This window comes from Aplidium turbinatum, chromosome 3 (genome assembly GCF_918807975.1).
Source record: "Aplidium turbinatum chromosome 3, kaAplTurb1.1, whole genome shotgun sequence".
Classification (NCBI taxonomy): domain Eukaryota; kingdom Metazoa; phylum Chordata; class Ascidiacea; order Aplousobranchia; family Polyclinidae; genus Aplidium; species Aplidium turbinatum.
This window is the reverse complement of record NC_137474.1, coordinates 162,166-176,747: the sequence shown is the minus strand read 5'-3', so window position 1 is coordinate 176,747 and position 14,582 is coordinate 162,166. Positions and strand designations below refer to the sequence as shown.

Below are 14,582 nucleotides of genomic sequence, written 5' to 3'. Positions count from 1 at the left end.
CAGTCATAACTTCAAAGTAAATAAACTTATCATTATTACATAAGTCACTCTTCAAACTTCGCTGTTTGCTTTTAAAGTTTACTTTGTCATGTCATAGTCACGCTCTGTCATTGCGTCGCGCAAATATTATCACACCAGCTTGTACAGCTGCAGGGCTACCACCAGAGTTAAATCAATTGTGTTGAATGTAATTAAATATACTTTTTTGTATAATTGAAAAGTATTTGTGGAGTTGTATTTTGCTGAAATATTTGCTTAATAACACTTTCAATTACATTGATATTGAGACCTGAAAGGCACTACTAGAAAGAATGACATTGCATCATAATGACATCATTCTCCATTACAATTGCTCGGCAATCTAATTCAGAGCGAGGTGATTATGACGTGCTGCCTATAAATGCTTGCTACTTATGCCAAGAATGATTTGGGACCAACAGCAACATTAGCCCTGATAAAAATATTTTTTTCAATTGTGAGTAACTTTTATGTGGCAAGAAGAAATTTACTGGGGCCAGAAGCTTTTAGCAGCCTAATGTTCATCAAGTGCAGTCCTACAGTTTGCAAGCGAAAATGTAAAAGCAAACCAAAATTTTGGAATTAATTACATGCTTGAAAATAATTGTAATTTGATATTTTTGGCACCGAGTAATTCTAATGTAAATCATCGTCGACTACTGGCTTATAGTAATCTTTAGTTACGCAATCTTCTATTGCAAAACCTATTACTAGAAGATTCTACATTACGTGCAATTCTCGAAACATTTTTTCACTTGTTGACCAAAAGAATGAGTTCTTGTGATGTAATATTAGTCTAGTCTCTGAATCTAAGCTTCTGGTCCAAGCAACCTGTTATAATAGCCGCGTGATTTGAGTAATTATTATTAGAGTTGTGTATTATGGAGATTAGAAGTTTTAACGAAAGTATATAGTCATTGAAGGCGATTGTAGAGTTATAGCCGATATTGAATAGGTTGTGAAAGTGGAAGTTATTGCCAATTGTAAAGTAGCTGATGCATGTAGTAGGGTTTAATTATTTTGATAACTGACGGAGACATTTGCTATTCTGTTTGAACTCAAGGTACTGGAAGTGGTGAACTATTTGTTTAGTCCTTCAAGGATTTCATCTATCATCGTAAGTAAAACTATGCGATCATTTAACTTAATTGACCGTGTAACGTTTGATATCCCACTAAACTAAGTCATCAATATTTCCAAAGTATCTTTACGTGTAAGAGATAGAAACAATTGTGACACGCATATATTTGTACTACTGAAGCTTCCTTTTATTTATGTGTACTTTTCATGTGTATTAGTGACCGCTATTAAAATAAACATATTTGATTGATCGTTTATCACATCCACATGTTGAAGTAATCAAACAGCCAGCGATTTTCTATACCAAGAATTGTCTCACCCAGGTAGTAGCCGGGTTAGCTCTTACGCATTGTTTGCCAATAATTGCCTTTGGGTTTTAAACTTACTTCAGAAATTCAATGCGTTGATTTGAAGTTCCAAACATCTTTCCTCCAAAAACAAATAAATCTTCTTCAATCAAAGCTATCCCCGCAGAAGCTCTTCCCTGGCTCATCATGCTTTCCCAGTTGTAACTGCACCACAGGCCACTGCATGACGTCACGACTACAATACAACCAAAGTGTGAACTTGTATCAAAATAAGCAATAATAATGTGAAAGGTACGATACAACAAACTCATGATCGGGAACAACAGCGCATTGCCTCCAACCCTCAATACGAGGAAGGCAGATAATGAAGAGCCACAGTAACTGTTGCCTTTTAGCTTTGGCTGTGTATCACAAAAATTGAATTAATAACAATTAATGACTTAACAAACCTTCTTCTGTCCTATTGTGGGATGTGTCTTCATCTTCTTTAATCCTGAAAATCATTTTTGTTTTAAACCATAGAATGAATATGCTATTAATTCACAAGCAAAATTTATGAAATCTATTTGCGAAATGTAATAATGCAACGAATAGCTGAGCTACTTCAATACGACAAACACACGACTGCAGGAATTGATGCAACAGGAATAAATCCACAGCTTGCAACCATGTCACTTGTTTATAATGAAACGACTGAGAAATGATATAAATCACAAACGGAAAAAAAAATACTGCACAATAAATCCACCATCAACTATCCTTGATAAACCAACATTTTCCATCCCTGTTTTTTTTCATACCCTAAGAAAATGAATGGATTAATTGCCATCAACGTTTTTAAGCCATCCCCAATCTACTGTCATTCTTGATCGATGGGGCATCAAGATAGATCCTTTCGCACAAATTGCAAAAACGGCAAACAAACTTTCGATAAAAATTTGTTGTGAAACTTCTTATGGCTAGCGCTACCCTGATGGGGTTACATCACAGATCAACAATTCATTTAAAAACTGACTTAAAAATCACAAGTTGAACGTATAGAATTGCCATGACAAACTACCAACACGGCTAGCATGTTACTTCAACATAAAAGTATTGAAAAATCTTTTACAGTAGAGTAAATGTGATACAAAAGCAGAAATTTGAGACAGGAGTAGGGATAGGACAGGAGCAGAGATGTGGTATATGAACAGAGATATGGGATAGGAGCAGAAATGTGACACATGAGCAGAAATGTGAGACAGGAGAAGGGATATGGGATAGGAGCAGAGATGTCAAACTAGAGTAGAGATGTAGGGCAAGAGCAGAGATGTGTTGTGACAAGAGCATAAATGTGAAATAGGAGCAGAGATATGAAACAAAAACAGAGGTGCGAATCAGGAGCAGAGATATGGGACAGGAGCAGTTGTGCAACTGGAAGAGAGATGTGACACAAGACCAAGGGTGTGAAACGGCAGTGATATGAGAATGGAGCAGGAATGTAAAACAGGAGCAGAGATGTGAAATAGGAGAAGGGATGTGAAACAAGAGCAGAGATGTGAGACGAGAGTAGGGATGTTACACAGGAGCAGAGATATGACATAAGAGCATTGATGCGAGACAAGAGCAGAGTTAGGAAGCCTTGTTAACAGATTTCTCACTTGATTTTAAACCTACTAAGTTAAAAACTATACCCTTGGTAGTAAGCAAAACTTCCGTTCGAAAAATGAAAAAAGAAGAAAAAAACAAAAAAAAGTGCATCATTGTCAACAACCAGTGTTTCATCATAAGCAACCAGTGTCCCATTGTGAGAAAACAGCTTACCAGTATGATATTTCATAACCTTCATCGAAGAAAATTTTTCCGTCATTATGAAACTGCAACGTCATAACACCGTCAATCGACGTCACTTCCGGCATCCTTGTAGGTAATACGTCACCACTGTACGGAAGCACATAGCGATCAATAATAATGGTCGTTGCATATATTCAAAGTTTTCTTGAAGTTAGTTATTTTTTTATTTTGTGTTTTTGTGAGGTGCATCTGCAACAAATTCAGGAAGAGGGCACTTGGTCACGTCTCCCTAAAACGCACCAAAAACAAAACGTGTGAATATTTTTGGTTTTTGCAAACTCTCTTCAACTGCGTCACGGACTCACATTCCATTGATCTCATTTACCGCATAGGGCGCATGTGTGAAGTAAATTTAAAAAGTAGAAAAATTTCACATGCCTTTAAAACAAATGATAAAAACATTGCAATATTCCGATAAATGCCTTGCTCACCATCCTACACAGATAACAAACAGATGAACTTATTCCAGTGCAATACAGGTATGAGAAATGTGCCTTGTATACGGGGACACCTGGGTTTGACGGGTACACCTCGGATGACTTATTTAAACATTACACTGAAAAGCTGCAGTGCAGTGCTATTCGTTAAAAGCGAGTGATTGAAATCCTTCTGTGACAAAATTAAACTTTTCATTAGGGCCGTTGAGAGGATATTTTGGGCCCGGTACCAATGAGATCTAGGGCCCAAATCGATATTTATAAGAAAATCCCACGCCATACAAAGAGTAGCCTACTCCAGGTTTATTCATGTGTTCAAGCCCCTTGAAAAGGTTCCGGGCCATATCCGGGTTGGATCCAAAAGTACCTCCTAGACCCTCCCAATCAAAGTTTATGATTATAATTCTATTTCTGTCATAAGCATGCTTTAAATATTGTATTTTGTCGCTTTTACCTTTTTTTAGATCTTTGTTACATTTGGCATATGTTGGTTTTCGCTGTGATGGTCAAAACTAAAATTACGCAGAATTGAAATATCATGAAAAAAAGTTTAAAACTCAACGTTAGTTTAGCAGCAAAGCTTGTGACTCCAATTTTTTGAACGTGTTTGTCTTACAAAAAAATATGGCTACAAAATAAGAAATAGCAACCAAACCAAATAAAATTGTCATTTTTTTGAAGGGGAAAACTTCCAACCCTTAGGCAACCAAGTTATTTCCTCTTTAAGTTGACATTTTTATACTGTCCGCCTTCTTAGAATTTTTGCTTTGTTGAAATTCTGGTGATGTGTTTTTTTCAAGATCTGCTACAGAGGTGCATGACAAAATGCGCAATAGAGCTTGTTATAGTCAAGTGTGAAACACAAACATCTTGTTCAAGTATTGGACAGACCAACCTGTAAATCAGAAAGTTACCAAAAAAATGAAGCCTTAAGAATCTATTACCGCCAGCGAAGCAACTCACTTGAAAGTAGCAAGATAGGGTCCGTGAACAGAATCTCCTTCGTAAGCGGTGAGGAAGTCACATTTGCAAGAGGGTGCAACATACTTGAATTGTACGTGAAGAGTTCCCTTGAAGCTGTCAGCAAACGTCACAATAAATGCTTGATGTTAATTGGAGTAAACTATTTTAAGCAGTCGTTGCTATGAAGATTTATGATTTTACAATTAAATTTTCAAAACGTTTGCTTGTGATCTCTTCCCTAGACAGATTATTCCAAAGCAATGCCCCACCTGACTGAAGGTTTTATTATTGCCAAGCAGTCGCTGAAGTGAGCCACATTGGGTCCATCAGATATCGTTCCTTCTCGTTCACTGAGTCTGAATAAAACAGTAACGTGGAGAGCTTCAAAATAGTCAAAAAAGCAAGTCGCATAAAGCACCAAACCCAATTACATTCTCAACTATACGCAGGATACAGAATCCTTTTCTTGGGCGTGTGCAAGATACGGCTCCCGAGAAAAATCCGACCCGTTGAGCCTTCTCACCTGGTCTCCGTAATGTCAGTTTGTACCTTTGCTATAAACCAATCGTGCTTGTTGTTTTAACATATTCAGCGACTCCACAACAACGCACAATCAAGATATAGCCTGATAGTAACTGGCTGTTGCTATTTCATGTTTTCTTTCGTTACAAGTAGACAATTGTTCAAGTTTTGTTCGCAAATATTTTCAAGCATTTCAATTTATCCGATAGCCGATAATCCGCTCCGATAGCTCAGTTGGTTTGTCAGTCCGAGGGTAAAGATTCAAAAACCAAACCAAACCGATTGCACCATAAATACAGTAGGTCTACATTTAATAGTAATTGGAATGAATAAGGCAAAACGTAATCTAATTCCTTCTATGAACATTTTATGTTGTGGACACTGTTAGCAACTTTCTTGTTCATCCGTTTCATCAAGGGATTTTAACTTGGGGCTCGCGACCCTTGTGGGAGTCGCGAGCCGTTTTTCGGAAGGTCGCGAGGCGCCTGAAAATCCAGTGTATTGTTTTCAATTCTTTTTTGCCTGAAAAGATTAAAAACTGTGCTTTTTCGAAATCAACCATTTCTCGACGTCAGACTATTCTATTGTTTAAGCTTTCAGACGTTGCAAGGCTTTAACCCTATTCAGAACAGGCTATTTTTGGCAGCTAATGGCCTGACGTGTGGACTTATTCCATCCACACTTTCATTTATTTTTGATATAAAAACGTTACGAGGTTGCTTTTTTTCGCAAAGTTAGAGCAAAATTAGTGACAAATTGGTTAAAATTTTCAGTGGACACACATACTCTACCAGTTTTTTGCTATTGCTTTTTTCTAAAAGTAGTCCACTTTTTTTAAATTTGTCTGATGTCTCCGACATAATCTCCTTGAAATTGCTAATCTCTTCCTAAAAGGCAAGCACTGTCCAATCATACTTTCTTGACATGACCTACTTTCTTCCGACAACTGCTGACGCAAAATCCAGCGGTGGAGTTAATCCCTCTTAATCCCTATTCAGTTTCACGCTGATTAATGTTTTACTAGTTTTGCAGATTATTTTGGGAGTAGGGTGTCAGAAACTGCTGATAGCTACAAAATTATACTACACAAAAATGTTTTTATTATTACTAAACCAAAGATGAATAATTTTTTTAGGAAAAGTTATAAAACTTCAGTTAATTTAAGCCAGTAGTTTTTATGAAATCAATGAAAGTTTTAAGTATGGACCGAACCCGTCCACCCGTAAGTCCGAATAGGGTTAACAATAGAAAAGCATTTGATATTTTTCACCTAGTTCTTGTACGTTGCTTTGTGCAGACTACAGTTAACCAGTAACCACGCCATGGCAAAACAAGCAAAGTTATTTAGAATCCTATGTAAATTATAGATTTCTCAATATCGTTTCCAATGGTATTGAAAAAATTTAATGTCTTTCTGCAACCGGTGCACGCATTGACAAGCTTAATTGTTAAAAATATGCAGCACCAACCATCTCACTGAACCTGATTTCAATAAATCCATAAAGGATTGCAATAAATTCATCCAGTGACAATGTGAAAATGTAGATTATTCTCATTCTCTTCTATTATCTACAGTAGCTAAGCTTGATAGAAAATAGAAATAACAATCGGAGGAAATGTAATAAAAGCCGTAATAACATCACAAAAAGACGTTTTTGGTTTCAAAAGTTTGCATTGGAACAGCAAAACTAAACATAACAGGATGTCGGCATGAAACAAATTTGGTTAAATGTTTCATTAAATATGCTTTTATTGAATATTTTTATGGTGGGTCGCTAGGCTACGTTGATTGCTCTGAGGGGGTCGCGGTGGAAAAAAGGTTGAAACCCCTGGTTTAATCGATGTCGACTCTCGGTCACTCTGCACACTATCTCCCTTCACAGCTCTCGATTCCTCGCAACCTCATTCAGCTCTGTGTCGAGCAATCTTGTTTTGGGAAGACACTATTCTCTTTCTCGGCTGACCAAACCAAGCATGACGTCTTTTTTCAGTTATGTGCTTCTCAATATGTGGCCAACTGTGAAAGTTTCTGCTTGACGTTTCCATCTACTGACGATATGTTCGGTTTAATTTGTCCCAATATTTGTTTAGTTGTTACTTTTGCTGTCCAAGAATCACGCAGTATCCTTTTCAACACCACAATTCGAAAGCATCAATATTTTTTCTGTTTGCTTTGTTTAGTGTCCGCGTTAAACATCCGTAAGTTGTAATAGAGAATACAACACTTTCGATCAGCTTCTATTTTGTTTCTTAGCTGACATCTTTGCTTCTCCAAATCTTATTTATTCCAACCACGGATATAATTTACTCAACGAATCTGAAAGATTTTCGTTTCCACTGTGGATAAGAGCAACTCTGTTTCCACTGTGGATAAGAGCAACTCTGTTTCCATTGTGGATAAGAGCAACTCTGTTTCCACTGTGGATAAGAGCAACTTTGTTTCCACTGTGGATAAGAGCAACTTTGTTTCCACTGTGGATAAGAGCAACTCTGTTTCCACTGTGGGTAAGAGCAACTCTGTTTCCACTGTGGATAAGAGCAACTCTGTTTCCACTGTGGATAAGAGCAACTCTGTTTCCACTGTGGATAAGAGCAAATCTGTTTCCACTGTGGATAAGAGCAACTCTGTTTCCACTGTGGATAAGAGCAACTCTGTTTCCACTGTGGATAAGAGCAAGTCTGTTTCCACTGTGGATAAGAGCAACTCTGTTTCCACTGTGGATAAGAGCAACTCTGTTTCCACTGTGGATAAGAGCAAATCTGTTTCCACTGTGGATAAGAGCAACTCTATTTCCACTGCGTTCAAAACTGCTTTTAGAAATTAAGATTTCTTATACCACAGTGACGGACTTATAGCAGCCCTGAGTTTGTTTGATCTTGGTTAGTGTAGCTATGTCCAGTGCTGCTATATCATGCATTTCATTTCGTGCCTTGTAAATGAGACATTCAAGCAGGGATGGAACAACCATTTTAAAAGTAGGTGGGCTCAGAGGCGCAGCAGTTAAAGTCAATCCAACTTCTGGGGGGCTTTGCCCTCCAGACCCCCATTAGCATTACTGCATTTCAAATACTTTATATCATTTATACATTGAGTTTTCATGATTGCTTTTCGTACCACCTAGCAAAAAGTTTAAATTTTTGGGCCCAATTTGGCCAAAACATTTACAAAATTGTTAAATTGCTTTATAGTGATAAAGCTTTGGCAGAGAGTTTGCATATTTTTTACACACAAAAAATATAACATAATTAAAATAAACTCAAAACGTTTTCGACACGTACGTGTGTCCTCATCAGGAAACAACACATACATTGCATGGTATGTCAACCAAACATTTGTTGACAAGGGCCGGGGAGCACTTAAACCCAAACCTAACAACTAAAAGTGCAATTAAAAAGCACATCGCTTCTTGTGAAACGTGCACTGACAATGTCTCGGTCGGCCAATATGAAATCATCTCTCGAGGCAGATCTGATTTTCAGACTAAGATCATGGAAGCCTTAAGAATCAAACGTAACAATCCATCTCTCAACCGGCAGTTCTTGCCTGTGGCTCATCGTTCCTTTTGTGTGTGTTCTAATTGTTTGTCCAATGCCTGTAGTCTACACCTCATGTGATCTGTTTCCCATCGCATAATATACTCGTAATCATTCTCGTATCATTTGTTCAGTTTGTGCTTTTCAGTCCCGCGTGTCGTTACAGTTACAGTGCAAAGTCAAACTTATCTTCCGATTTTTCCTTTTATGTATATTGCAGATTTAATTCTTGATGAGGACACGCGTACGTGTCGAAAACGTTTGAGTTTATTTTAATTATGTTATATTTTTTGTTTGTAATAAAGTATGTTAAACCCGCTAAGGTTACTATGTTTTATTTCTCTATGCTTTATAGTGCTGTACAAAATATGGAGATGAACACACAAATAAAAAAAAAACAATACACACACGCAGCTATAATACCATCTGGGATAACTAATCTGCAGCATTATACTGTAGTCTGTGCGCATATATAACAGCCGCAGCACCAACAGGCAAACATAATACTGGCATCAACAATGCACTGCTAATTACCACAAAGTTTCAATACCAGGAGTGCTGGTAATGGTATATGCACAATTGCACATATTTAACAGTTGGCAAAGTTATCCGGGAGTAACAGCCTGCAGTATGTGCATACACAACAGCTGCACCACCAATATACAAATATAATAGGCCTAGGCCCTAGGCTACTGGTATCAAACAACAACAAGGTTCCTTCAACTGTCACTATATATAGGTGACTGCTACTGTAGGCTATCACGCTTGAAATTTTTTCCTAAAAAAGTTAATAATACGATCATTGAAAGCAATAAATTCTTGACAAATTGAGGTGAGACCAACCTGATCGATTAAGTTTTTGTGAATGTGTTCAACTGTTCATCCGATGGTTCAAGTGCTCTTGGGTTAATCGGCTTTTTAAGTATTTTTTCAGCAGTTAGTGGCACGAAAAAGACCTTTTTGCAGTAGCATTAAACATAGGGATTTTCAGGTAAAACTGTATCAGTTTTGATAGATTTATGTAAATGTTTCATCTATTTTAACAGCTTGATTTCGTTGTCGAGAGAATTAACATCAATATCCCCATCTAGCCTAGTGTAAGTGCCTTCTTTTAGAGACAAAATTGATGCATCATTTACCCTTGCTGCAGCTAGAATTACTTTCTCTATATCAGAAAAAACTACAGGTTATCTTGGTCAAATCTTTCGCTACCTTTTCAAAAATATTTGGCTTTCAAAAGTAGGTGGGCCAGGCCCACCCATAAAATAAAGTAGGTGGGCCCAGGCCCACGAGGCCCACGTGGTTCCTCCATCCCTGCATTCAAGAATGACATGGTTAGCAGTTTGTTCCTTCGCGTCGCACTCACAGTCCGATGAGGGAGCCAAACCCCACTTTTACATATTGGAATGGATGCGGCCGACTTCCGTTCGGATTCTATTAAGCTTTACACAAGTCGGCCGAGGCAGGTCCATACCAGGGGGGCATGCCACCGGGTGAGGTATAAAACCATGGAGTTTGGTGTCGTTGACACACCATGCTTCATTCCAAGTATCTTCCATAATCTTCCATAACTCCTATAATGTGGTGCGCTGGTGGTATGATTACTGAATGGTTGTATATTGATTGTTAGTAGCACACAATAATAAATGCGACATGCTTAACACTCACTCTGACCTGTATTCACTGGCCTTGCCTACATGCAATCCTAGAAATATGTTGGTGCTTGATCAACAACGCTTGATAGTCGCTAGTAAGATTGCTAGTTGTAGTAGAATTCGATAAATATAATTTTTATACAAATTTTCTGTGATTTTATAATAATTTTGTGCTGCTGTCATGCAATCTTTACCTAGATTTTCGCTCTTACACTGGAATCCCGAAGAGTAGCCTATCTGGAAACTTTAGTCACAAAAGACGGTTTGTCGTTTTTGTTTATCAAGTGAAAGCATAAGTTTTGCAGTGATATTAGTTTCAGTGATCATACTTCGTTAAATTGGTTGATCACTGTAAAGCCAAGAAGATGCAAAATCGTTTAACGTAGAAAGCGAAATAAAAAGTTAGACGAGTCTTACATGAACATTATGGTTATGCTACTTGGTTATGCTTATATAAATCGTGTAGCAGGTAACTTACATGTATCTCCCAGCGCAATCTTGGCATTTGTTCCCTGCAAACCCAGGATTGCAAACGCAGCTCCCGTTCACCAGGACACCATTGAAGCAATCTTTCTAAAACAACAACTTCTGTTACACATATGACACTGGCTATGCAGCATTTACTGTAACGGTTCTATAAACCTTTTGTTTTGGAACTTCAAAACCTTTTCTGCTCTTCTACTGAGTGGATATTATAAACAGTCATGTAAGAAAAAAGTACCTCACGTCAAATTGGGGGATTGGTGGGGTTGTTGCTTGAATGTTTCTAGTCGGTGAATTATTTTTAAGGGTTGCTGCCAACCTTAATAACTGACAGAACATATTCATACATTTCACAAACGAATGAAAAAGTTAAGGAAGTTAGGAAAGAAATTATGAGTTGAAAAATAGTTTTCGAACATCTCAGTAAAAGTTTCTAAATAATAATAATCTTAAATAACATTGGCTTAACAATATTGAATGTAAATAAAAACGGCAAAGAAAAACTTTAAAGACGACAAATATGTAAAAATTCATAAAAAAAAACTTAAAGTTGGCAAGCTAAGCGGGAAGGCTGCAAACATCAATTTTAGAGGGCGCTGATGCTGAATAGATTAGTAATCTGGTTTTGTAAAACATCGCTCGTGATCAGGAAGGCAGCATAGATTTTGTATGAACCCGGATGTGGTTCTAGGTAAATTTATAAATATCAGCTCTTGATAAGGCGCTGCCCTTCCATGTGTAGGAAAGCAATAAAACGTTAGATCGTCTTTGTTTTATGCAACAAAGTTACAGCCTACATGTCACCATAAGATTTAGCCTACCTGTGATGTTGCATAGGCTGACAAAAGAAAGATGCAGATTAAATATAAGAAAAGCTTCATTAGAGAAAATTGCATTCACTACAGTTTTCTTTCATAACATCTAAAGAAAAGAATGCCATTGTTTCAGTTAACCACAAAAAGCACAGCTCGAACACCCATTATGCTTTAATCGTCTTTCTCGGAGCTCTCATTGTCTATCCCGGAGTAACAATGATATGCTCCAACCTTATCCATCTGCAGTTATTCTAAAAAGATCTCTGTACTAATGTAACTGTTTGGTTTGCAGCTTGTGCACTTTAATCCTGTCCATAGTCACTCTACAGCTGAATACTGTGCACCAGGGTGCATCAGATCCTTCATGATGTTTCAAATTTAATGATTTTCACCCGGCAGTATAATGAAACTGTTCTATCTTATCAAAAAACAATTTTGTCAAATTTTTCTTTTTAATAATATCTAACGGGTACACATCGAGCATCAAAAAAAAACAAAAAAATATGGTCAATCCACATGAAAACAGTCAACATGAAAATATCTTGTATGGCACTTCTTAGAGTATTCTGAAAAGTTATCATATTATGCTTTAGGCTACCAAACGAATTTTAAGTTTGGGATTAATATCTCGAACGGTTTGTCTATGGGAACAATTTGATTTCGAAGGATTAACTCTCGATTTTTGGTTGTAGGAATAGCGCATAGCAATTTTTTCCATTTTCAGAGCCCCATAACTTCTATTGTAAATGAAATGGAAGATTATAAATTACTGTGCTAGCTCATTATAAACTACACTACACAAATCAATAATAAAAAATAGCCCTAACCTAAACCCTAATCTATCAATATATGGATGTTGAATGGATTATCAAAATCCCAATTTTTTTGTCCCTATACAAGATTTTTTTTCGAATGCTTCTGACACCCAAACCAATCAGACGATTTGTCTAAAACATGATTATTTGTAATATTTGAAAACTTGCCTTCTGCCAAATTGAATTTGAGAGTTGTGATGCCATTAACAGAGTTCGTATGATGGTCTGAAAGTCCTATCAGGCGGAAATGACCCTTTTTACCATAGAGCCCCAAGTGATCATGTGGACATTTTATGGTCATATGATCGTCTAAACGCCTGATGCAGACTAACACAAGACTAACGTGTTTTAGTCACTGCTAAACGACCGACGCTTTCATCATTATCACCTAACATTACAAGAAGCACATCTATTTAATGAGGAACCTATACATTTCTTGCTTTTTCTTCTTTCGTGTGAGAAAAGATTGTTCAGATTTCAGTGCAGATGATGGAAAGCCAGGTGAGTGTAGCTATGTCCAGTGCTGCTATACCACGCATTCCATTTGGTGCCTTGTAAATGAGACATTCAAGAATGACATGGTTAGCAGTTTGTTCCTTCGCGTCGCACTCACAGTCAGATGAGGGAGCCAAACTCCACTTGTACATATTGGAATGGAATTGGCCTGATCTTGTTCGGATTCCATTGAGCTTGACCTAAGTCGGCCGGGGCGCAACTTTCCAAAAGATAAGCCTACCATAAAAAAATTCCCTAGTTTGAAATTTGACCAATCAGAGTCGCGCTGATCAGTAGGGTAGGCACTTTAACATTTATCACTTTGAACTTTGTTTGGTAGCCTAATTACAGAAGAAAACAGCAATAGCAGTGGTGAGCATCAAACTCACATCAATGAAGTGACTACCATAGCCCTAACCCTCTGCGCCAATTGAGCCGATGCCAAACCGTTGACTCAATTTAGCTATAACTTGTGCTTTTCCTTTGTTCTTGGTTTCCACAATGGGGATTCTTTTATGGTACATTAGGAAAGTTACGGCCGAGGCAAGTCCATATCAGGGGAGGGTACGCTCATGTTGTCAATCTCTCCCTGATGAGTACTGGGAACTGAAAATAGGCTGATGACAACAAACGGAGACAGAATTTACGAGAAACAAATATCTTGAATTTGCATGAAAACTACACAACTTTTAGTTTCAAATTTAATATCATCAGGTCCGCCTGGCAATTTTGAAAAAAGTCAGAAAAACCAAGTGCATGGCGTTACTGTGCTTCAAGTAATCAAAGGAAATATGAGGGGGGGCAGATCTACTCCCCCTTTCTTGAGGAGCAAAGTGTTGTTGCAAGTTAGCATCAAGTTAATGGTATATCCATGGTGTATCATCAACGGTTCATAGGCTACACTGAGTAGATGAAGAAAACATAAATTTTCAAAGAAATTTTAGGTAAAACCGTCTGTCTTAACCAGTGAGTTGAGTTAGACATGTCCCATCAATGCTTATGCGGGTTGAACTGATGGGCAAACTTAATAAGTACCGATAGTACAAATCAGTGATCTTGCACAAGCTGCAAAACAGCCCAATTTTTGTTTTATATTGTGTAACATCGTAAATGCATAATACTTGAGTGTATATCGCCCACGTTGTAAGAGCACAGCAAGGCCAATAGACGGTAAGCCAGTAAGCGAGGTGAGGTTGAAGGTGGCACACTTGACGTGGTAGCTGATTTTTGCTTCCTTGGAGATACGATGTCCTCTGGAAGAGGGTGTGAACTTGCAGTCATAATGCGGTCCAAGTCAGCCTGGAAAAAGTTTAGAGAACTCCTCACAAGCAAGCAACTTCCTATTACAATCGAGGTCAAGTTTACTTCAGCTGTGTGACGAGTATCATGCTCTGTGACTCCAAAACGTAGGCAACACTAGCAAGCACCATCAAGCGCCTACAACGTAATGACACTACGATGGCAAAATGGACCTGACATCCAGTTTGAGACTCTTTTATCCAGGCTTGAAATAAGAGATATTGGTGAATTCCTCCATTTGAACAGAATGAGATGGCTTGGGCACGTTGACTGCAGCACTAGCTGGATCTATCAGGTCAGATGGGTCATTATTTCACCACAGCGG

The 14,582-nt window shown here is 37.8% G+C and overlaps 1 protein-coding gene across 1 annotated transcript in view; it reads right to left on the bottom strand.

The window, feature by feature from the left end:
- Positions 1-14,239, bottom strand: part of LOC145765992 (attractin-like) — a 49,194-nt gene extending 34,955 nt beyond the window's left edge. The window contains exons 1-8 of the mRNA XM_082577645.1: positions 14,099-14,239; positions 10,829-10,923; positions 7,470-7,957; positions 4,909-5,020; positions 4,640-4,753; positions 3,210-3,326; positions 1,856-1,899; positions 1,485-1,641 (exon numbers count right to left, since the gene is read on the bottom strand). Of these exons, the coding sequence (XP_082433771.1) occupies positions 1,485-1,641; positions 1,856-1,899; positions 3,210-3,326; positions 4,640-4,753; positions 4,909-5,020; positions 7,470-7,957; positions 10,829-10,923; positions 14,099-14,239 (1,268 nt within the window). The remainder of the gene's footprint in view (positions 1-1,484; positions 1,642-1,855; positions 1,900-3,209; positions 3,327-4,639; positions 4,754-4,908; positions 5,021-7,469; positions 7,958-10,828; positions 10,924-14,098) is intronic.
- Between the last annotated feature and the right edge of the window lie 343 nt (positions 14,240-14,582).